General features: G+C 36.3%; 1 protein-coding gene and 1 pseudogene across 1 annotated transcript in view; one reads left to right on the top strand and one right to left on the bottom strand.

Annotated features, from left to right (window-relative positions):
* Window positions 1-23,394, bottom strand: part of CD2AP (CD2 associated protein) — a 121,009-nt gene extending 97,615 nt beyond the window's left edge. Inside the window, exon 1 of the mRNA XM_026507290.4 lies at window positions 21,638-23,394. Coding sequence (XP_026363075.1) covers window positions 21,638-21,641 — 4 coding nt within the window. The 5' untranslated portion in view covers window positions 21,642-23,394. The remainder of the gene's footprint in view (window positions 1-21,637) is intronic.
* LOC123001485 (activated RNA polymerase II transcriptional coactivator p15-like) lies at window positions 11,247-11,619 on the top strand (annotated as a pseudogene).
* Window positions 23,395-26,345: the final 2,951 nt, after the last annotated feature.

Below are 26,345 nucleotides of genomic sequence, written 5' to 3'. Positions count from 1 at the left end.
TATAACAAATAAGATAAAGGATACCATGAGTGGGCTCATCACCAGACTAAACACCACCAAAGACAGAATCAGTAAACTTGAAAACAGGTCAATAGAAACTTCCCAAATTGAAATGTAAAGAGAAAAAAAAATTAAAAAAAGAAAGGAAACAAAACAGAACATCCAAGAACTGTGCAACAATTCCAACAGATATAACATATGAGTAACTGGAATGCTAGAAAAGGAAGATAATGGAGAATTTTCCAAAATTAATATCGCACACCAAACCACACACCTGGGAAGCTCAGAGAACACAAAGCAGGATAAATGTGAGAAAAGTCTACACCTAAGCATACCCTATTCAAATTGCAGAAAACCAAACACAGAAATTCTTGCAAGAAGCCTTAAGGAAATAAACACCTTACATATAGAAGAACAAGGGTAAGAATACAGCAGACCCCTCTTCAGAAACACTCAAGAGAGGGGAGTAAACTATTCAAAGTATTGGGGAAAAAAAACCACCAACTTAGAATTCCAAGAAGGAAGTTTATAGATCAACCTTAAGAAATAAGAAAAATCTCAAATAAACAATCTAACCTTGTATCTAAAGGAACTAGAAAAAATACAAAGCTCAAAGTTAAAAGGAGAAAGAAAATAATAAAAATCAGAGCAGAAATAAAGGATATAGAGATTTTTTTTTAAATAGAAAAGATCAATAAAACCAAGAGCTGCTTTTTGAAAGATGAATGAAATTGATAAACCTTTAGCCAGACTCACCAAGAAAAAAAGAGAGAACTTGAATAAATAAAATCAGAAATGAAAGAAGTAACAACTAAGACCACAGAAAAATAAAGGATTATTAAGATACTACCATGGAAAATTATATCCCAACAAATTGGCCAATCTAGAAGATATAGCAATCAGACGAGAAAAAGTAACAAAAGGTACCCAAATTGGTAAGAAAGAAATAAAATTGTCACTATTTTCAAATGACATGACCCTGTATTTAGAAAAGCCTAAAGACTCCACCAGAAAACTTAAGAATAAATGAACTCAGTAAAAAGTTGCAGAATACAAAATACCCAGAAATTGGTTATATTTCTATACACTAATAACAGAACAGCAGAAAGAGAAATTAAGAAAACAATCCCATTTGTAATTGCACCAAAAAGAATAAAACAGCTAGAAATAAACTTAACCAAGGAGGTAAAAAACCCATACTGTGATAATTATAAGACACTGAAGAAAAAAAATGAAGACAACACAAATGGAAAGTTATACCACGCTCGCAGAGTAAAATAATTAATATTGTTAAAATGTCCATACTACTCAAAGCAACCTACAAATTCAATGCAAGCTCTACCAACATACCAAAAGTATTTTTCACAGAACTAGAACAAATAATCCCAGCATTTCTATGAAACCACAAAAGACACTAAATAGCCAAAACAATCTTGACAAAAAGCAAAGCTGGAGGTATGACAATTCCAGATTTCGAGATACACTATGAAGTGATAATAATCAAAAGTGTTGTACACACAAACAGATACTCAGATCAATGAAACAGGATTGAGAACCTAGAAATAAACCACATTTACATGATGAATTAATCTACAACAAAGGAAGAATGTACAATGTGGAAAAGACAGTCTCTTCAATAAATGGTGTTGGGAAAACTGGACTGCTACATGCAAAAGAATAAAACTGGACCACTTTCTTACACCAAGTAGAAAAATAACTCAAAAAAAACACCTAAATGTGAGACCTGAAACCATATAATTCCTTTAAAAAAAAAAAAAAAGAAAGAAAGAAAGGCAGTAGTCTCTGACATTGGCCTTGACAACGTATTTATGAATGTGTCTCCTCAGGCAAGGAAAATAGAAACAAGAATAAACTATGTGGACTACACCAAAATAAAAAGCTTTTGCCACAGCAAAGGAAACCATCAAAAAAAAATGATATAGTTTACAAAAACATATACAATAAAATTTTAAATGATTAAGGCAAGAGACCAAACTAAATGTAAAGTACAAACCAAATCTGTAAAATATATTTATTTTTTAAGACCTGAAAGACATCAAAATAACTGTTCACTCTATAGAAATTTACAGGTGTTTTTTTCTCCCTTATTCTAAGCTTTCTAAACTTCCTAAAATGAACAGCTTTACAATCAAAGATGATACTAACATTGGTAATTCATAATGTGCTGTATTTACAGAATGTTAGTGTGGTAGAACCCCAATTATGCAAGTGTTCCTTGTTAAAATGTCGCTCTTTTCCAGCTAGGGTTCATTCCAAGGTGATACAGGAGGGTATCTGATGTTATGCTCCACAGTATACATCAAAATCTTTCACCTAGAAGTAGAGCTAGTTAGAGCTCTAGGATATGTTTCAACCCTGAAGGAATCATTAAAAAGCCGTAAATCCCATCCACCCTAGTCTGACAGAATTCTCCTATAATTTAGTTACCAAGACTAAACTCGATACAAAAAGATTAATCCCAATCTCCCAACAGCACTTCACTGTCTTAGAAACCACAAATTCTACAGTACACGTCATATGGAACAAGAAATGTTCCTGACTTACAAATGCACTGTTTTTCAAGTTCTTGCCTATTTACTCAATTTAATAGTGCTATCTGATCTGAGCCATCTACTTAATTATAACGCCTATATTTGGATATGAGAATTGTTAAATTTCTCTAATGATATTCTCATATATAATATGTATACACATATACTCTCTATATATAAACATACACAATGTTTTTCAAAATATTATAGTAGTGAGTCATGAAGTGTGGCAAAAAAATATGTCAGTCATACTATGAACTCCTCTTTAAATTATGTTGAATCACTCTAAATTATTTGTGCCATCTTGCAGGAGAATTATACTGAGTTGACTTTCAAATATTTTATCCACTTTAACAAAATCTCTACTCAAAAGTCCAACTTTCATTTCAACAGTTCATGCGTAAGTAAAATTTACTTATTCCTTAAAAATTAGTTTGTTATAAAAGCTATTTTATACATAGTTCAAGTAGCATTCTATTTTTAATTTTTTTCAGATAAACTACAACCAAAAACACTAACTTCCCATTTATTAGAGCTAAGTGAACCAGATCTTCCTAAAGTCAGTAAACTTCAAAATAAATTCATCCTAGATTTTGGGGGATGTTTTTGCCAGTATACAAAGAGCCATCCTAACCCCAAAGACTTAAGTTATGATTTTTTAAGTAACCAATAAACAACAGTAGCACTTGTATGGTTAGCTCACCCAGCAATCCACTTCTAAAACATCTCAAAAGATTAAATACTTCAAAGAAGCCTATCAGAATGAGCAATGAAAAATAAACTGGAGCCACAAAAGATTACAGAATACACAAAGAGATTTGTCAATTCAACACTCTAAAATGGGATGCCGCAGAGCTGGGGCCAGACTCAGAGGCTCAGAGGCTCAGAGGCATGTGACATCCTATGAAACTGGGCTGGTTCTTGGTTAGGCTATAAATTTCCAACCCTAAAAACCTCAATTAAATGGATAAATTTCTATTTAAAAAAAAAAAAAAAAAGTATTACTCAAGAGATTAAAAATAAAACCAACAGCCATAATCCAGGAATAAAATCAGAAAGTTGCCTAAAAATAGTCTCAAAAACAGTTCCCAAAAACAGATGATTTGTTTTAAAGGTTAATTCTTTCGAAACTACCACAAAACACAAAATAAGACTCCAAAGCTTCACTATCTATAAAATAATCATTATTTAAAAACAATTTAAGTGATATTAAGACCAAAAATTGCACCCACAAATACACTGTCTCAAACACATGAGGTTCTAAATAAAATGTCAATAAAGGGAATTCAAATGCATAGATAATTAGCCACCACAATAAACAGGGGATAGAGGTTTAATCTTGGAAAATCTGGAGCAACTGGCTGGCTCGGGATAAAGCATACAACTCTTGATCTCAGGGTCGAGTTCAAGCTCCATGTCGGGTGTAAAGCTTACTTTGAAAAAATAATAATAAATAAATAAATCTTGGAAAATCTATCATATAAACAGATAAAATAAGAAAAACCACATGATCCACAGATTCTAAGTAGCAGTCAACAAATTTGAGCATTAGTGTATCTTGTGTGAACTCAATCCCTCTCATCCCAGTAAAAAGCTCCTAACATGAGGTCTTAACTTCAAACTTTGCCCCAGAAAACACATGTTTTGGGGCTAAATTAGCAATTCAGTTCTTCTCAGGATAACTATATTTATAATATGCACATTCAGACCTAATTTATATTAGGGCAGTGGTTCTCAACCAGGACATTTTTGCCCCAAAGGGGACACCTGGCAAAGTCTGGAGACATTTTTGCTTGTCATGGCTCAGGGAATGCTACTGGCATCTAGTGGGTAGGGGCCAGGGATGCTGTTAAGCATCCATCAATGAACAGGACAGTCCCCCACAACAAATTAATTTCTGTCCCAAAACTGCTAAGGATGAAAAATTCCATATAAGGGGAAATATGCTACATACCAATTTTCATCTCAAACCACATCCTGTAAATTCCAGTTGAGTGAAAAAGAACTCTTCTCAGGGCACCTGGCTAGCTCAGTCAGAAGGGTGTGCAACCCTTGATCCGAGGACTAGGTGTGAGCCCCACACTGCCTAGAGAGATTACTAAAAAATTAAGCTTAAAAAAAATTTTTTTTAAATCTCTTCCCTCACACATACACATGCAAACATACACACACACACACACACACACACACACACACACAAGAAAGGAAGAGGGTAGGAGAAATGCAAGGGGGGGGAATGGAAGTAAATATCAAACTGTGGTGAGAAGCTTCTAAACTTAAAAGAGTCAAAATTTAAAAGTAGGGGCGCCTGGGTGGCACAGTTGTTAAGCGTCTGCCTTCGGCTCAGGGCGTGATCCCGGCGTTATGGGATCGAGCCCCACATCAGGCTCCTCCGCTATGAGTCTGCTTCTTCCTCTCCCACTCCACCTGCTTGTGTTCCCTCTCTCACTGGCTGTCTCTATCTCTGTCAAATAAATAAATAAAATCTTTTAAAAAAAATTTTTTTTAAGTAAACAAATTGGAAACTAGGAATAAAAATCCACAGAAAACCAAAGAATTAAAAGCATTTCTAAGAACCAAAAAGAAAAATAATACAACCAAGGTTTAAAAACAAGCAAAAGAAAATGTAGTATTTAAAATGAAGTACAGCCACTCTAAGAATTTAATCCTCACTTTAAAAAAAAAAAAAAAAGTAACATATTTTCTCAACAACTTGGCCTCACAGGACCCCCCGGGGGGAGGGGGGCACACAGGGGGGTTGCTGATAGTATTTTTTAAGGTGTCTACATTTTTTTATTTTTTAATAGTGATTTCTTTAAAAAACAATTAATAAAGAAGTGATTTTTTTAAAACAAAGGAAAGTCTGAAAACCAAGGTTAAAATTCTTAAAATCCAGAAATTTTTTTTAAAATTATGCATAAAATATCAATGGTAATATTTTAAGTTCACCAACTATATGGCCCTAATAAACATGTTTTCTTCTCATAATGAAAAGTTACTTCATAAAAAAAAATTAAATAAGCAATTTACACAAATTCCAAACAGGTTTGAGTTGTATGGACATTCACTAGGGAATATTTACTTCGGTTCTAATCAAAACAATATAGATAGATATCACAATATCTAATTAGGTCTGTGAAATTAAATGTACTCTATATTATACCACTTGTTATATTATACTACTGAGCTTTAACCTTTGTTTATTATAGCAAAGGACAAAATACAAAAGTTATACAAAAATCAACAAAACTATACTCCACTGGGGTGCCTGGGTGGTGCAGCTGGTTAAGCGCCCAACTCCTGGTTTTGGCTCAGGTCAAGATCTTGGGGTCAAGGGATCAAGCCCCACTTAGGGCTCTAGGGATCAAGCCCCACTTAGGGCTCTAGGGATCAAGCCCCACTTAGGACTCCACGCCCAGCACAGAGTCTGTTTAAGACTCCCTGTCCCTCTGCCCACCCCTCCCCTCTGTCTCTATAAAAACATACTCCACTGTAAATTCAGAAACAATTAGAAGCTTTATTCCAAAGAAGCAATAATATGATAGAAACACTTTAATGGTTCCACCTCTTATTTCCTATTAAAAAAAGATAAAAATTATTCCCAGGATTAAATACCTTTTTTTTTTTTTTACCAGAACCAAAAGTCTTTACCAGCAACTTCTTTCCAAGACTATCTTTACATAAATGCAAAACTGATGAGCATTGCTTACTGTCATTAACCAGTGACATTTCATTATCTAGGTTCCCTAAAGTTATCCAGAATGTCAAAATACTAATAAGAAAATTTCCTCAAGTTCATTAAAATAGAACTGATAATCAGCATTTCTTACATTTTTTTCAACAAAGGTTAAGTAAATCACTTTAAAATCATACACAAAACCCACCCCTCCTTTTTGTATTTTAAATAGAGCACAAAATTTGCATATGAGGGTACTTACTCAAAGAGTATTCAAAGAGAAGAAAATATGTGGTGTAAGAAAATTTTTACACAGTATTACATTCCTTTTATATTACCAAATCAGATCTGTGACAAATCTCTACAAAAATCATATAAATTTTAAAAACAAAAGTATTTTAATCTCACAAAGACCAATTACTTAATAATTAGTTGAAAACAAATTACCATGCACACGTGACTAATGGCTCCTTCCAAAATAACAAATCCTAAGAACAACAAATATACAAAATCCATCTGAAGAGCAAACAAGGTGGAAAATTCAACTAAATAGTCCTCATTCAGATTTGTATTCCCACTATTAGAGAAAACACTATAGAAATTGGTTTTAAGCATGTTTCAAGCCATATAAAATACCATGTATTTGTCATAAAATTTTATAAATTCACCAAAAAAGCCTTATGATAGTCTACTGGATACTTAAGTAAAAGACCAAAGTGTAACACACAGAATTAGTTAAAAATCTTTTAAGAGAAAATAATTACCCAAATACATGTACAATGTGTAATACCAATCCATAATTTTAGGGGGATAAAGATTTAAATTTTTTTATTCTTAAACCACATTAGGACAGTCATTTCAATCCATATTACTTGCTCTGTTTAGCTCAACATTTTCCCCACCAATGTTTTAAGAAATAATTAAGAGGGGATGCCTGGGAGTCTCAGTCGGTTCAATGTCCAACTTTGGATTTCAGGTCAGGACATGATCTCAGGGTCACTGGATTAAGCCCCAGGTCAGGCTCTGCACTCACCTGGTGGTCTGCTTCTCTCCCTCTCTCTCCCTCTGTCCCCCCCTCCACCCAACACACACACTCACTCTCTCTCAAATAAATCTTAAAAACAAAACAAAATTTTAAAAAAAAGAAAGAAAGAATTAAGAGGACATGCTTTAAAATCACAGCAACAGAAACTTTAATCCAGCCTTCTCCACATCCTCTCTCTGACCTTGGGTGAGTAACAATCGCTTTAACTTCAATTTCTGATTTTGAAAAATGGAAACAATGATGTTTTACCCCAGAATGCTCCAGTGGAAATTAAATAGTGAGTAAAATACCTAGCATTGTAAGCATTCCCTAAATGCTAATAATTAGCAAAATTTCAATTAAAAAGAATTTTTAAGGTTACCAAAAAATGGAAAGTTGCTTTAAAAGGCAATTTCACTCTTTAAGTAGCCCTTAAAAGTGTAATTAAGTTATATAACTCCAAGAACCTATAAGAAAATCAGGATCATGAAATCATTTTATTTTCTCCATGTTTCCAAGCGTTACACCAAAAGTAAATACGTGCATTAAAAAATAACCTAAATCCTTATACTCAAAGAGGTGTTAAATTCAAATTACCAGAAAACATTATCTGGCCAGGGTTGAGAGCAGGGGACTTTGTTTTATTTATCTTTGTATTCCCAAGCCCCATCACAGTGCCTAACATATCAAATGTACTAAACAGCTATTTGTAGCACTGAAATGAAAGATATTACATTGCCTAGAATTTTAAATTCTTCTTTCAACACAAGTATAATGATACTTAATACTCATTCAGCATATATTTGAGTGGCTGCTACTAGAAGGTAGCCACTTGTTCCAGGTACCAGGGAGGAAGGGAGGAAGGGAGGAAGGGAGGAAGGGAGGAAGGAAGGAAGGAAGGAAGGAAGGAAGGAAGGAAGAAAAAAAAAAAAAAAAAGAAAGAAGCTGTGCACTCCTGGAATATATACTCTACATTTATATTCTAAAAGGGTAAGACAAATAAGCAATAAACATGTAAATAAGGAAAATACAAAGTAAGTTACAATGTAGAAAGAATGGATTAAAAAAAAGTAGGGCAGGATAAGGAGGATCAAGAATGGCTATTATCTGTAACCCTAAGGACACCTCTCAGAGGAAGAGTTAAGAATTGGTTCCACATTTACAGTAGTTAAGAGTAGCACAAGCACTGGAATACACACAGTTGCCTGGATTCAGTAGTAACTACTTAACTACTTCTGTGCTTCCTTCCTAATCTGTAAAACAAGAAAAATAACAGAACCCAAAATTATATAGATTTGTTGTGAGAATTAAATAATGCCTGTAAAGTGCTCAAAACTATGGCTTAAATAGGAGTACCTAATAATATTCACCAAATGTTAACATCCATCACAGTATACTGCAATATACTGCAATCTCCCCACTAATCATCAGCAACCCAGGGTAAGGAACTTGTCCACCTTTTTATTTGGAATGCTTCTCTCAGAACTGATACACAAGACCTCAAGAAATATCTGTCTAATTTAAACCAAAGTATTTACTGACAAGACAGGATTATAATTATTATTATTGTGGGAAAAAGCAACTACTGTGGGACGTGACTGATTACAAAGAACCAGAAATGTTAAAAGGTGGGAAAGAATTCACAGAATAGCTATTTAAGAGTCCTTGAGAACTTTTTTCAGAATTCAGACCTCACTGAAAATCCAATAAAAGAAATAGATCCTTTGCCCAAAACAATTCCATCACAGAGGTCCATGCAAAATGTTACATGTTTAAAACTGACAGGCTCTTGAAATATATTCCGATGTCATTTCTGAGAACACATTATATGCCCAATAATTATTTCTGCGTTTTTCTCTTGTGCTCTTGGCCAACAGCATTTATTTGTGAAATACCACTCTTAAATCTTACTTATCTAAGAAGTTAAGCATTAAAAATTGAAAGAACAGCTCTCCAATTACTAAGGCCAAATAATACCTTCAGGTAACAATCCGAATGTCGTTTAAAGGCTTCAAATTCTCTAATATACCAGAAGGCCAAGTGCCAAAAACTGTATTTTATTTAGAAGACAGAATGAAATAAACTTCAGGCCTACTACATGCAATCTACTAAGCTGAGCATTTTTTTCCAAGAGAAAATATATTTAACTTATTTAACTGTAATAAATCATCACTAATTAAATATCTAATACGGAATTAATCAGATAAAACCAAAAATGGTTTATCATTAACAAACCCTAAAATAGTACAATTCCTTATATAATAATTTGCAATTGAATAACTTAGAAATATTTTTGTATATATTCTCATTAGATTCACAACAAACCTAAAGGTTTACATTCTAAAACTGCCACGTGACTACTAAGCACTTGAATTGTGGCTAGTCCAAACGGACATGTTAGATAAATGTAACATGCATATCTGATTTCAAAGACAAAAAAAAATGTAAACTATCTCATTAATTTTTATACTGAATATATGTGGAAATAATTATTTTCTTTAACCCAACACATCCAAAATATTAAAATTAATTTTACCTGTTCCTTTTAACTTTTTAACATAGCTATTAGTAAACTTTTAATTATTTATGGAATTTATCAGGTTAGTATGCTTCAAAGAACATGTGTATACTTGCTTCGCAACACCCATTTAAGATGATATAATCTCACAGTTCAATCAACATTGTTTAAGTTATTTTAAACAAATGTTTAAGCAACTTAAGCCTTTACACTTAAATTTGTTTAACACGATAAATTGGGGACTTACATAGAAATGTCTCTGATTTGTGAAATAGGTAATTTTCCCTTTATTTACTAGGAGAATGTAACATCAATGCAACACAGACAGGGTAAGCCATCAGCAACCCACCTGACAAGACACTTACTATCCCAAATTACGCTATTAAAAGAATTTAAGAGACTCAATGAGTCTTACAGAAAGGATTAAAGAATTTATTTCTTTTTTTAAAATTTTATTTTTAAATAATTTCTACACTCAATGTGGGGCTTGAACTCACAACCCTGAGACCAAGAGTCACACAATCTGACTGAGCCAGCCAGGGGCCCCTAAAGAGTTTATTTCTGAAAATAAAGTTAGACTTCATACCACCTTGAAACAGTAGCTCCAGTAGTCAGCATTTTGTTAGCCTGGTTTAGGTGGACATATTTCAATATACTTAAATTTTGTATTATTCATTAGACTGGCTGGATCCCTCTCCCCAATTATTCCAAATTAAAGTATTATTGAATCACAGATTTAGTGGATGCATAGCAGGCTTACAATTTTCTGCTAATTATTAAGGGGGTTAAATTTTTTTAGTAGAATAAGTGATACAGTCTCTGACAACAATGAGCTCAGGGCAAATAAGGTCATTCATTACACATGAAATGAAGAGAATAACAAAGGAGTTTTTATTTAGGCTTTACACTACGAGGTTCTAACTGTAAATTCAACTGGGTTTAATTAAATATAAAGAATATGAGAAATTCAGGAAATATCTGTACGAAAGGAATTATCTTAGGATCTAAAATATCACCTTTACATCTTCATTTGACATTCATTCTGAAATTCTGCACTCTCAACAGATTTATTTTCATCATTTAAGGCAAATTTTTTAACTGCTTTATAAAATGTGTTAGATAAGAATGGTCTGATTAATAGCTAAGTAAAAATGGAGTCTTTGTCTTATTTATACACACACACCCCAAAACAGCAAGACAAAATACTCAACAGAGTGCAACCTGACGCAGCAGAGTAGGAATTTAAACTAAAGTCTAACACAAAGCTGATATTAGGAGAACACATTTCTAAAGAACTTAAAGTTTCTACTCCAGAATAAATAAGAAGCATGTAGGAGAGTATACATTTGAAAGATCAACTTTAGTATTTCCTAAAATTCTTTAGCCAAGACTGATGGTCTCAATTCTACAAATATATTAACTTCTGTGTTGCAAGTGAGTGATCAGAAGGCAGTTCGGCTGTAAGAGCAGACAGCAATGCCTAAATCAAAGGAACTTGTTTCTTCAAACTCTTCTGGCAGCGATTCTAACAGTGAGGCTGACAAAAAGTTAAAGAGGAAAAAGCAAGTTGCTCCACAAAAACCTGTGAAGAAGCAAGACTGGTGAAACTTCAAGAGCCCTGTCATCCTCTGAGCAGAGCAGCAGAAGAGACAATAACATGTTTCAGATAGGGAAAATGAGGTACGTCAGTGTTCAGGACTTTAAAGGGAAAGTTCTAATTGATATTAAAGAATACTGGATGGATCCAGAAGGTGAAATGAAACCTGAAAGGAAAGGTATTTAAATTCCGAGCAATGGAGCCAACTGAAGGAACAGATCTGACATTGATAATGTGGTAAGAAAACTATAAAAACAGAGCCATATAAAACCTGTACAGTTCTAGTTGTTTTAATCTGTCTTTCTACATTGGCTTTTGTTTTCTGAACATTGTTTTCCAAGCTACTGTATATCTGGATTGCAGAACAACTTGTAAGATGAATACTTTTTATGTGCCTTATTAAAAGTGTTCTGAGTGAAGCTAATTGTAAACTTTAAGGAGGACTGCTCTGTGCCCACCACCTGGTGTAAAATAAAATCAAGTAATATAATCTTAAAAAACAAACAAACATATATATTAATTTCTATACTTAAAACCAAAAACAAACAATTTGGCACTTATTATAATAATCACGATAAATAAATGCTCTAGAAATTTCACTCTTACAGTTACTAAAGTCAGTCTAGATGTTAGGTAAATTTCTGGCCTCAGTACTAGGGCACTGATAGATACTAAGAACGTTAAGGCGGTTTTAATATTTCAGGTAAAAGGATCTTAAGTGTACCTAACTCTAAAGACTCAGTGCCAGGAATAGGAAAAATACATATATATAAATATCTTGACTACTGCCATGTCACTGGTCAAACTAATGAGAGAGGAACAAATGCCTTCTAACACAGGAATCTATATCCTGATCTTCCTCATGCTTCTGTAACATTTTAACATATCTGAAATGGAATACATCCTCTTAATGTGCTACATTCCCTCTTGTTTGGATTTCTAATGATTCATGTGTTATTTTATTCCTATCATGTTAAGTCATATCCATATCATAGCACTACAAGCCATCCCAAAACATTCATGACATTCATCAACACTGGGAGGGAGGAAGAGAGAGGAGCATTTATGTTAGAATCTCCAGGGGTTGAGGAATTTTTTTTTGAATCCCAGTGATTCCAGTAATAGGCCCAACCCATAACACTGCTATAAACTACTTAAGACATCAAAACATATTTGTCCTAATCCCCCCAGTGCCTAGCATGACATTAATCACGTTCCTCAGATTAAGGCAAATACCTCTTTTTTTTTTTTAAGATTTTATTTATTTATTTGACAGAGATAGAGACAGCCAGCGAGAGAGGGAACACAAGCAGGGGGAGTGGGAGAGGAAGAAGCAGGCTCATAGCGGAGGAGCCCGATGTGGGGCTCGATCCCATAATGCCGGGATCACGCCCTGAGCCGAAGGCAGGCGCTTAACCGCTGTGCCACCCAGGCGCCCCAAGGCAAATACCTCTTGATTAATCTTTCATATAAAGCTCCTTTCCTTGACCATAAGACCTTGCAACAGAACCTTTCTCTTAATGTTGGTGGTAACTATTTGTTACTGTTAACATAAAGTATTTTTCTACTAGAAATTCCCAGTAATTAGGTGCCACCCAGTCACTCTCTTGCAATTACCTGAACACCAAACCATCAAAAAGAACCTGAGCTACTAGACACTAAAACAGATCCTGGAATTTAGGATCCCATATTAGTCACCTCTGTTTTGTAACTTAGTTGGGAAAGAGAATAGGATCATGATGGAAACTTTAATAACAGATATAGAATTTGAAAGATTATAAAATGCAAGTCTCCTAGAGGCACTGGAAAGGACTGATATGGTATAAATAGAGGTTCTAGGAAAGAAAGAGTCTATATAACACTGCCATATCTGTCAACAGGATCAATATCTTAGGCTACATATCAATTTAGAACAATAAATTTTTTAAAAGCAGAGCTTCCTCTTGGAGTAAAAGTCCTTTTAAATGCAAACAACTAGTAAATACATTTTCAGTTGAATGAAATCTGTCACTGAGAGAGAACATCATCCAGGTACCAAGACCTTCAGAAACAAACAAAAGCCAAAATAAAACAAAAAAGAAACAATGTCAAATTTAGTCCAAAGGAGGAAACTTTTAGGACCCCAAAAGGAAAATGCCTACCTCACTTGGAGCTAAAACCAGAGTCTCTGACTGAAAAATGAAAGTACATTAGACCCACGAACACAGGTTTGAACTGCCCAGGTCCATTTATACACAGATTTTTTTTTTTTATATAAATAGAGCATGATACTGCAAATATATTTTCTCTTCCTTCTGACTTTTTTTTTAAGTAAGCTCTAGGCCCAACATGGGGTCTGAACTCACAGGACCCCAAGATCAAGAGTCCCACACTCTAAAAATAAGCCAGCCAGATGCCCCCATTCAATTTTAATAACATTTTTTTTTCTCTAGCTTATTTTAAGACTACAATAGATAATACATGCAACATACAAAATATGTGTTAATTGACTGTTTTATCAGTAAGGCTTCTGACCAAAAGTAGTCTATTAGCGAGTCTTAGGGGAATCAATCAAAGTTATACTGGAATTTTCAACTTGGGGGGAAGGGGGCGTTCAGCACCCCTAACCCCGGAGTTGTTCAAGGATCAACTAGTTATTATAACACAGTCTTGGGTCAGAGAAGCCCTAGTAAGAGTATGAAGGGAATTTTATCTGCTTAACAATGGTATTAAATGACTCTGAACTAGTCTAAGTATCTAACATGAACCTAAAAGAAAACTGGAGGAAAGGGAGTATGGTAGGAGGAGTGAAAAGGACAGATGCACTTTCCAAAAACAAAAAACAAAAACCCAAGTCTTTCTAACAAATACCCAAACTCGACTTCAGTGAACCAAGAAACCAATAATTATTGATACTTTCAAATTGCTTATGTCTTACTTGCCTGTTTAATATTATATTGGTAGTTACAACTACTCAACACTTGTTAAGGATTGTGTGCTTATTTCTAAAACGGAATGGTAGGCTGAAACTGTAATCTGCTTTGCAATGGGTCTGAAAGAGGAGGAACTCAGGTGAAAAAGAACAGCAAAGAAAAAGCAGACACATCAAATCCCTGGGACTGAATAAACAGAAAGAATCCCAGACTGTGACCAGTGAATACCCTCTCAAGCATTTAGACAGAGAATCTCATTCCACCCCAGTTATCCCCAGATCCAGGTACGAACACAAACTACTAGTATACTCTCAAAACAGAAAATATGTAAGAGCTATAGCTTTGGAGCTCAGCATCTTTCAGTATTACTGCTTGGCTCATCCTAAACAATTCCAATAACCAAGTTCATTTTTGTGCCTGGGAACAAATACCTACCTTGTATCTCATAAAAATCTGAGCCCTGTCTGGTTTGTTTCCTTATGGCTAGGTCTTCAAGGCCTGCTGCCAAACCCCATTTCCTCCCCTTTCCCACAGGATGTCAGTCTGAATGTCTACCTAGTGCCTGCTACCAACCACCATCCCACTCCCACACCAAGGCATCCCACTCCAGCTATTTGTCTATACACTGCCTTTTACTACACGTCCCTCATGTTAACAGACTGACTACAGGAATATATGGACCTCTATCCAGATTACCCAGACCAGTGTTTTGGCCTCTCCTCCACCTAGAAAGACCAAAATCCTACTTGAGATCAACCTAATAGCTGGATATCAAATCCTACAACTAAGCAAGTCACAGATCCACCATAATAATAACAACCCAATTTACCTAATTTCAATCACATCATATTAGATTTTATTCACCCTTTCTCTTTTGAACACAAACTGAACACTTTCAGATCTTTAACACCTTGCTTCACCAGTTTACCTAGAAAACAAAACTGCAGCTTTGTCCTCTTCTCAACCAAATCACGAGTCATTACATCTTTTTCTGCCTATCTTCAAGCCCTTGCCATGACACCCCTTTTTACATACACATCAGAAAATTAAACATTTATCATACTTAAAATACATGTTTTAAGTTTTTAATTCCAGTTAGTTAACACACTGTGTTGTATTAGTCTCAGGTGTACAATATAGTGATTCAACACTTCCATACAACATCCAGTGCTCATCACAAGTGCAGTCCTTAATCCCTATCAAATACTTCACCCATCCGCCACCCACCTTCCCTATGGTAACCCTCAGTTTGTTCTCTATAATCTAAAGTCTGTTTCTCACGTTGTCTCTTCTTTCCCTTCACATGAGTGAAATCATATGGTATTTTTCTTTCTCTGACTTATTACACTTAGCATTATGCTCTCTAGCTCCATTCATGTCACTGCAAATGGCAAGATTTCATTCTTTTCTATGGTTGAATAATATTCCATCGTGTGTGTGTGCACACACATGTATATATATGCCACATCTTCTTTATCCATTCATCAGTCAGTGGACACTCGGACTGTTTCCATAACTTGAATATTGTAATTATTTACAATAATTATAATTATAAACATAGGGGTGCTGGGGCTGCCTGGGATGCCTGGGTGGCTCAGTCGGTTAAGCATCTCACTCATGATTTCAGCTCAGGTCATGATCTCAGGGTCACGAGACTGAGCCCCGTGTCAGGATCTGTGCTGGGTATGGAGCCCTGCTTAGGATTTTCTCTCTCTCTCTCTCTGCCCCCCACTATTCTTCTCTCAATCAAATCAATCAATAAGCACAGAGGTACATGTAGCCCTCTGAATAAGTATTTTTGTATTCTTTGGGTAAATACTTAGCAGTGCAAATGCTGAACCATAAGGTAGTTCTATTTTTAACCTCTTTTGAGAAACCTCCATACTGCTTTCCAGAGTGCTTGCACCAAGTCTGGATTCCCCCGAACAGTGCATCAATGTTCCTTTTTCTCCACATCCTCATGAACACCTGTTGTTTCTCGTGTTGATGATTTTAGCCATTCTGACAGGTGTGAGGTGATAGTTCATTATAGTTTTGATTTGCATTTGCCTGATAATAAGTGATGTTGAGCACCTTTTCATGTCACTGCTGGCTACTGTATGTCTTCTTTAGAAAAATGTCTATTCATGTATGCTGCCCATTGGTTATTTGGATTATTTGGTATTTGGGTGTTGAGTTTTCTAAGTTCTTTATATAGTTTGGATACTAACTCTTTATCAGATGTATCATTTGCAAATATCTTCTCCATTCTTGCCTTTTAATTTTGTTGATTGCTTCTTTTGCTGTGCAGAAACTTTTTATTTTGATGTAGTCCCAACAGTTCATTTTTGCTTTTATTTTCCCTTGTCTCAGGAGACATATCTAGAAAGAAGTTGCTATGATATCAAAGAAGTTACTGCCTATGTTCTCTCCTAGGATTTTTATGGTTTCAGGACTCATATTTAGTTTTAATCCTTTCTGAATTTATTCCTGTGTATGGTGTACGAAAGCGGTCCATTTCATTCTTTTGCAAATTGTTCCCACTTTTCCCAACACCATTTGTTAAAGAGACTGTCTTTTTCCCACTGGATATTCTTTTCTGCTTTGTCAAAGATTAATTGACCTTATAATTGTAGGTTTATTTCTGGATTTTCTATTCTGTTCCATTGATCTATGTATCTATTTTTGTACCAGTACCATACTATTTTGATTACTACAGCTTTGTAACGTAACTTGAAGTCCAGAATTGTGATGGCTCCAGCTTTGCTTTTCTTTTTCAAGACTGCTTTGGCTATTCAGGGTCTTTCGTGTTCCACACAAACTTTAGAACAGCTTGTTCTAGTTCTGTGAAAAATGCTGTTGGTATTTGGATAGGGATTGCATTAAATGTGTAGATTGCTTTAGGTAGTACAGACATTTTTAAATGTTTATTCTTCTAATCCATGATCATGGAATGCCTCTCCATTTCTTTGTGTCGTCTTCAGTGTCTTTCATCAGTGTTTTATAGTTTTCAAAGTACAGGCCTTTCACCTCTTTGGTTAGGTTCATTCCTAGGCATCTTATTATTTCTGGTACAACTGTAAATAGGACTGTTTTCTTAATTTCACTTTCTGCTGCTTCCTTATTGGTGTATAGAAATGCAACAGATTTCTGTACATTGATTTTGTATCCTGTGACTTCACTGAATTTATTTATCAGTTCTAGCAGTTTTTTGGTAGAGTCAGGTTTTCTATATAAAGTATCATGTCACCTGCAAATAGGGAAAGTTTTACTTCTTCATTACAAATTTGGATGCCTTTTATTTCTTTTTGTTGTGTGATTGCTGTGGCTAGGACTTCAGTACTATGCTAAATAAAAGTGGTTGAGAGTAGACATCCTTCCTTGTCTTGTTCCTGACCTTAGAGGAGGAGCTCTCAGTTTTTCCCCATGCAAGATGTTAGCTGTGTTTTTTCATAGATGGCTTTTATTATGTTCAGGTATGTTCCTGCTAAACATACTTTGTGGAGGGTTTTTATCATGAATATATGTTGTACTTTGTCAAATGCTTTTTCTGCATCTATTGAAATGATAATATGGTTCTTAGTCCTTTCTTTTATTGATGCAATGTATCACACTCATCGATTCGGAATGAAGTACATTTCATAAAAAAGGATATTCTATCACAGATGAGAGGGCAAAAAAAATCACAGGTCTGGATTACATACAAATAAAAATCTGGAGGTATTTTTTCATTAGCAAATGGAATGAACCAAAAGCACTTCATGTTTAACAACTCTGTTTTTATCTCAAATGCCTTAAAAGTTGTATTTTATTAAGTTAATGTGACATCACTTTACTTTGCAAACTCCTCATTTAGAGAAGTATATGGCATATGTCAGGCTAGTTTCCATAGGAAAATATAAAATATTATCAGTGTGAATTTCCACCCTTAATGGGATTTTATATAACTGTAACTATGCAAAATTTGAAACACTTAGAAAAACCTGATCACTAGTACTTAGTAATTAAGGAATACAACTTATTATTAGTTTTGTTAGTGATCCAAATTTGAAACAAAAATTTCCTAATATTCCTAGTTCATGCTCTGGATTAGTTTAACTGAAGTAAATCCTGAGACTGAAAGGTGAGCCCTTAGCAGGCAATTTCCATTTGCCACTACTTATCTTCATGAATCAAGATTTTCTCCAAATAGTGCAACAAAGTAAAATAAGGAAATAAATCACTCTATTACATTGGTGCACAGATCATCTCTAATCCAATTGCACTTTCCTGTCCATTAACACTGCCTCATAATTTAAACATGTTGATTGGCCATATGTGAGCTTAAAAAAAAAAAAAACCCTTTAAGAAGTTCATTACCTTACCTAAAATTAACAGAAATTCAATCCTTAAAATCCACTTACTTTTTCAAAAATAAAAATTCACATATTTTAACACTTTGTGTCATTCACTGTCTTTTCTCCTCCAAAATGCAGATCTGTATTTCTGGAATAAGAAAAGTTAAGTTTTGCCTTTCTATATCTCTAAACTCTACCCAAATAATTTCACAGAGAGTACCTCAAATTTTTAATGTTAAACATTCTTGTATATTTAACAAATGAAGAAACTAAAAGCAGTGCTTTAGTTTAACATAAAATTCAAGGAAACTAGTCTCTCCTCGTACTCATCCCATTTACTTTTCCAGAAACTACTAAACTTACTATCAATAATAGACTTTTTCAAAATATAATCAATATTGGAAAAAATCTTCCTACATAATTTTTATAAGGATACATAAAATTAAATTTCTGAGGAAAAAAAATGAATTTCTGCATTACTACAAAACATCTTATCCCACCAATCCTGTAAATGCAATATGGCTCCTAAAAAGCTCAAAAATTAAGAATTGTTTTTATAAGTTGGTGCAAGAATTAGGGAAATCATTTGAAAATGAAAATAACAGCAATCAACACTGGCCATGTTCCAAACACTTTACAAGCATTAGCTCATCCAATCCCCACAACAACCTATGAGGTTATTTTTACTGCATTTACAGAGTAAGAAACTGAAGCAGAGACAGGTTAAGTAACTTGCTCAGTCACAACAGCTAACAGGTGGAAGAGCCAAGATTTGCTTTAAGCTGTCCGAGTCCAGAGCTCTGCTCTTAACTCTCTAGCTATGCTACCTAAAGAGTGCACATGGTAGGAACCATCACTTAATAGGTATTCAAGTTATTTCAAAACAAAGAAATTAATTTTTTTATTCTGCGACACACCAGATAAAATAACATATAACTATTTTAAGCTGCCATCTTAAATCATACAAAATAAAGACTGCTTATAACAAAACCAAGCAAATGAGATTTATATTAAAGGGGAAACTCCTTTTAAACGAGTTTGAATGAATTATTACATGACCAATAAATGTAAAGTATACATTCATATGGAAATGTCTGACAAATACCTTTCAAAAATTAACTACAAATGCCCCCAAGCAATCAATCTTCAAAACACATGCTGTGTAGTCAAGTTGAGAGCATACAAACATCACACTTTACCTAGATAATGTGGCAAATTGCCTAACCAGAATAGAGCAAGAGAAGTCACTAAGAAAAGGCCTCTGAACAATTAAAATAGATACTCCAATGTCAAAATATTGATGCTAATTTTCCTCAAGATAACATCTCACACACTAAATAAGAACATACTTATTTTCCCCTTATGCAGAATTACAAATGTGAATATGATTCCTACACTTGTAGAAAAATTAGAAAAGGGAAAGTGAAGGGGGCACTAATCACAGTGACAACCAACCAATAGGAAAGCAGAAAAATATTTATTTAAGTAACTTCAAAATGCAAAGGAATCTACCAACAGTCCTATACACAGTCCAACACACCCCTCAAGGCATCACGGTAACTGATGGGTCATAAATGATGACCCTAGGCCATCAAAAGGTTTAATTACACTCTGCATCCTATTTAAGACAAAAAATAATTACATATTTTAGTATGATTTTCATCCAAATCAGTGAAAGTGGTTTTATAATTTGATGCTTAAAGGAATGAACCCTCAAAATACTCAGTAAACTCAACTAATCAATTAGAAAGGAATTCATGTGAAAGTTCCAAACAGCAAAGGTTTTACTGTCTGGAGATTTAAGAGCACTTTGTGTACAAAAGCTACCTGAAAGACATAAAAGTAGAAGTCTAGCAAAATACAGAAGAGCTAAGTGAGGATCTGTAAACACTGTGCTTAAAGCATTTCCCACAAAACATTGTGTGGGCAGAAGGTGCCACATCAGCAGTAGTCTGTATTTGTCCTGCTTCTAAATCATTTGTTAGTTGCATGAATTATTAATTTCGGTTAACAGTGTGCTGATATGAAGAGTACCAACTCTCAACTACAAAAAATGAGAGAGTCCTCCTGATTTACTCTACAAAACCAACCTGGGATTATTCTCATAGAGCATGCTTACGCTCGTCAGTGGCACAAATTTATATTTTATAATGGCACACATTTATAATGGCACACACACTTCCTTTAAATTGCTTTTAATTTTTAAAGGATTAAGAGAGTGTCTAGCCCACACCGAAATGTGTTATCAAAAGAACTGTTACACTACTCAACAAAACTCCCTTTCAAACCAGGCTGCAACACATTCTGCTTTTTCTAGCTCCAAACAAAACTTTAAAGCACATAGTAAATAACATATAAGGCCTTGTACTTTTCTCTCCTCTCGCAAGGAAGTCTAACTCCAAACAGGAAACAGCTTCTCAAAGGGTTCAACACTGAAATCCTATCAAACCCTAACTCAGTCCTCAGGAAGAGATTTAATATTTAAGTGCCAACACACTTGCCTAGGTAAAAACAAAATAAATACTCAAGCTTCCCTGTCCTTGAGACATCCCTCCCTTGAAAGTTTTGGCGGAGGAAAAAAATTACCTTTCCTAATAACAACAAACGGAAAACTTATTAAAAGGCCAATCTATACAAAGCCTAGCAGAAGATGAAGAAGTTAAAAGTGCTACTTTGTCAAGTTTTTCCATCGCCCTCCCCCATCCGATCAGAAGTGGGGAGGGAAGGAGGACGCTGGGGAAGAGAGGGCAGTTCGGGCTAAGGTTAGCTGGGCAGTGGGCGAGGAGAGGGGACCGGGTGCCCCTCCCCCATTCCCTCACTTTTCCCGAGAGCAGGAAGAGGCGAGGAGGGGAGCGCAGGAGAAAGCACCCGAAAGCCCTCCGACCAGTTTCTCCGCGACAAGAGCAAGGTGGAAGGCAGCGCGAGGAGGGGCGGTGGGGAGGGCTGACCCCGGTCCCTCCCTGCGGAGACCTACAAGGGGAACCGCCTGCCCGAATCGCCGAGGTCCAGCCGGGCGGCGGGAAGCGCCCGCGAGTCTCTTACCCATGCTGGGGGCTCCCGCGGGGAGAAGCCCGGCGCCCCCTGCTCCTCCTCTGGCTGATCGCGCGGCCGCACTTGCGGCGGGAGGCGGGCTCCGCGCTCTGCTCCTGCCCCTCCTGAGCTCAGGCGGGGCGAAGAGGCGCCTCCATCCGCCCGCGGCGTTTCCCGGACAGTCCCGTCGGCGCGGCCCGCGAGCAAGAAGCGACAGCCGCGGTTCCTCGCGCCTGGCCTCCGCCGAAGCCGCTGCGGCGGGAGGGCCCTCCCCCGCCCGCACAGACGGCGGCTTTCCCAAACCCCGGTCGTTCCCGCAGCAGGGGTGGGACCTGCCGGTATGTCCAGGCCGCCCGCTCCAACCCGGAGCGCCGGCCGAGCCCCGAAGCCCGCCTCCCGCCGCTCCCTTCGACAACCGTCGTTCTAGAACGCGACACCGAAAACTGAGGTGGAGACCCCACAGAGGCCGGGAAGGTGCCGGGAGCTGGACCCGGGAGGAGAGAAGTCTCGCGAGAACCCCTCGTTCTCCCTGCCCCGCCCCCTCCGCGTCCCGTCTCACTACCCGGCACCCCAGCTGGTGCCAGGTGCGGTGACGTCAGGGCTGAGGAGTCGCGCGCCACCCGCGTCCAGGTGCAGTAGGCTGAAGAGGAAGGAATCCGGAAGAGCTGCGGCTACTCCTTCGCCTTGAAGTTCTGCACAGCTGGGACGGCCGTTTTGTATGGTTTGTCGCCCCAGATGGATACGAAGTTTTTTGCTCATAAGCAAAGTGAGCCTGTATTGTGAGCCTGTGTTGCCCCACTTTCCGCGGGGGCGATGAGGTGTTGCTTTGTGCGGAGCAGCAGGTTCTGGGGGACATAACAGAAAACAGATGGCAAGAGACAGAAACAGAGAACAGAAAGAGACCTCTTACTTTCAACCCTCAGAGGCCCAGCTGCTCCTGGGACCCCCGTAGTTTACCTTGCAAAGTTCTTAAGGAATCACAAGCATTTGTTCGTGGGAAAAAAACAAAACCCTAGGCACACACACAAAAAATTATATTTTACAGAAATAAATTATTGGTTCATTTAGCCTCTGTCAGCTGACTACGATATCTAAATCCCTTTACTTGAGCAGGGGGAGAAATAGTCATGATTTGAAATTTTGCCAGGCATTTTTTCGAGCTTCAATGAAGGACATGGGATTACTGTAATCAAACATGAGCATTTCTTAGAAGAGTTGGAAACAAGTGTAATTCAGCCAGCTTTCTCCCCCACTGTTTAAATAGACCCAATTCCAGACAGATGTGTGGAGAGCAACATTTGTTGACTGCCAACTACTGTGCCTAATGCTTTTTAAAGAAATTATGTCATTTAATTCTCAAAACTATGAATTGTAAGAATTACAAATCTAAACACTAAAACTGCCTTGCTGTTTGGAATCAAGCAGACCTGGGTTTCTGAAACAGCACAGCCATTTACTTTTTTGTTGGATCTTGGGTAAACTAACTAAACCTGGCTGAACTTCAGTTTCTTGAGTCTGAAAGAAATCTTTACACTGTATAGTGTCTGTCACATAGTAACAATCTTCTAAATATTTATTCTCACTATAGACCTGCTTTATAGACCTGCCTTTGCCATCTTTTAATATTTTTTCTTCCAAAAAGGTTGCATATGGTACCTTTATAGCAAGAATTGTCAATCATAATCAGAGCTGAAAAGGACAAAAGAAAAAAAGGTTAATATGCATACCTAAATGAGATGTACATGTTGGTTGTGTTGTATTAAAACTACAGAGCATGTGCCCTTTGTCAATCAGATATTTTTTAGTACAGTCGACATACAATATTATAGGAGTTTGAGGTGTACGATATGGTGATTCAACATATATACATTATTACACTAGGTTGTTGCAGAATTGCAGGGTTCTTGTCTCACCGAGTTGAAGAATGAATCTCCTAGACACAAAAGGGTGAAGTGAAAGTTTATTAAGTGAAGGTAAGAACAGAAAGGAAAGGAAAAAACTCTCTAGGGTAAGAGGAGTCCCTAATAGGTTGCCATTGAGGGCTTTTTTGGTGGGTCTTTTACAGAAAACTGACCAGAGAACTTGACCTCACTAGTGGTAACACCATGTTTATTTCCCCTTCAAGTTTGGTAAATTTCAGTGGCCAATTTGTAACTTTCATGAAAATATCTTGTCTATAACATTTGAAACAAACAAGATGGTCTCCTTACATTCCCTTAGCTCTGGTTTTGCTTGTAACTTTGATGAAAATATCTCATCTGTAACATTTCTCCTCATCTGGGATTTCTTGAGCCTGGTCAGTAGCCCCCTACCTATCTCTTCCTACCTAGCCCTGCCTGTCCTTTACTGTGAACACCAGGATAAATTAAACTAGTATTTCTACCATACAAAGTTGTTACAATATTATTATCTGTATTCTCTATGTTGTACATTGCATCCCCATGTTTTGTTTATTTCATACCTGGAAGCTTGTACCTTTTATTCTCCTTCCTCCACTTTGCCCATCCTTCCACTCTCTTCCCTCTGGCAACCACCAGATTCTTCTCTGTAACTGTGAATCTGTTTTGTTTCATTTGTTTTGTTTTTTAGATTTCACATATAAGTGAAATCATACAGTATTTGTCTTTCTCTAACTGGCTTATTTCACTTAGCTTAATACCCTCCAGGTCCATTCATGTTGTCACAAATGGTAAGATTTGATTCTTTTTATGGCTGAGTAATATTCGTGTGTGTGTGTGTGTGTGTGTGTGTGTGTGTGTATACCACATCTCCATATATATATGCCACATCTTCTTTATCCATTCGTGTATGATAGACACAGGTTGTATCTGTATCTTGACTATTGTAAATACTTCCGCAATGTACATAGAGGCAAAAAAAAATCTTTTCAAGTTAGTGTTTTTGTTTTCTTCAGATAAATACCCAGAAGTGGAAGTGCTGGATCACATGGTAGTTCTATTTTTAATTTTTTCAGGAACCTCCATACTGTTTTCCATTGTGGCTATACCATTTTGCATTCCATCAATAGTGCACAAGGTTTTGTTTTTCTCCACATCCTCCTCAATACTTGTTATTTCTTGCTTTTTTGAGGGGGGGGTACTAGTCATTCTGACAGGTATAAAGTGATATCGCATTGTGGTTTTGATTTGCACTTCCTAATTATTAGTAATGTTGCATATCTTATGTATCTGTTCGCCATCTATATTTGGTGTTTTTTTGTAGAAATGTCTGTTCAGGTCCTCTGGCCATTTTTTAACTTGGTTATTTTGGTTTTTTGTTAATATTGAGTTGTGTGAGTTCATATATTTTGAATATTAACCCATTAACAGTTATATCATTTGTGAATGTCTTCTCTCATACAATAAGTTGTTTTTTCACTATGCTGCTGGTTTTCTTTGCTGTGCAAAATTTTTTAGTTTTGTGTAGTCCCATTTGTTTGCTTTTGTTGCCCTTGCTGGAGGAGATAAATCCAAAACAGATATTGCTAAGACTGATGTCCAAGAGTGTGCTGCATATGTGTCCTCCTCCTAGGAGCTTTATACTTTCCAGTCTTGACATTTATATATATATATATATATATAAAATTAGGTATATATATATTTAGATATATATATATATATATATATATATATCCTTTATTTTGTTATATTAGTCACCATACAGTACATCCCCAGTTTTTGATGCAATGTTCCGTGATTCATTATTTGCATATAACACCCAGTGTACCATGCAATATGTGCCCTCCTTAATACCCATCACTGGCCTGTCCCAATCCCCCACCTCCCTCCCCTCTGAAGCCCTCAGTTTGCTTCCCAGGGTCCACAGACTCTCGTGGTTCATTCCCCCTTCTGTTTGACATTTAGATCTTTAATCCATTTAAAGTTATTTTTGTATGTGATGTAAGAAAGTGATCTGGGTTCATTCTTTTGCATGTAGTTGTCCAGTTTTCCCAGCATCATTTATTGAAGAGATCCCTGCAATTTGATCACAGATTAATTGACTATGTAAGCATGGGTTTATTCCTGGACTCTCTGGTCTGTTTTATTGATCTAAGTGTCTATTTTTGTGAGAGTAACATTCTGACTACTAGACCTTTGTAGTATAGTTAGAAATCTGAGAGTGTGATAATGCCAGTGTTGTTCTTTTTTCTCTAGATTGCTCTGGTTATTTGGGTCCTTTTGTGGTCCCATGCAGGTTTTAAGATTGTTTGCTGCTAATATTTGCATAGGTGTTCATCGGAGATATTGGCCTGTAGTTTTCTTTTTTTGTGGGGTCTTTGGTTTTGGTGTCAGCGTGATGCTGGACCCATAGAATAAGTTTGAAAGTGTTTCTTGTTCTTTATTTTTTGGAATAGTTTCAGAAGGATACATATTAACTCTTCTTTAAATGTTTGGTGTAATTCACCAGTGAAGCTGTCTGGTTCCAGACTTCTATTTGTTGGGAGTTCTTGATTACTGATTCAATTTTACTACTAGCAATGAATCTGTTCATATATTCTATTTCTTTGTAATTCAGTCTTGGAAAGTTGTGTGTTTCTAGGAATTTATCCATTTCTTCTAGATTGTTTCATTCATGACATGTAATTTTTGTGGAAGTCTCTTATGGTCCTTTGTATTTCTGTGGCATCTCTTGTGCTTCTCTTTCATTTCTGATTTTATTTATTTGGGCCCTCTCTTTTTTCTTGATGAGTCTGGCTAAAGGTGTATTAATTTTGGTTTTG

Source organism: Ursus arctos, unplaced genomic scaffold (assembly GCF_023065955.2).
Source record: "Ursus arctos isolate Adak ecotype North America unplaced genomic scaffold, UrsArc2.0 scaffold_29, whole genome shotgun sequence".
NCBI lineage: Eukaryota > Metazoa > Chordata > Mammalia > Carnivora > Ursidae > Ursus > Ursus arctos.
Note: the sequence above shows the minus strand (reverse complement) of the source record. Positions and strands in the feature narration are given on the sequence as shown.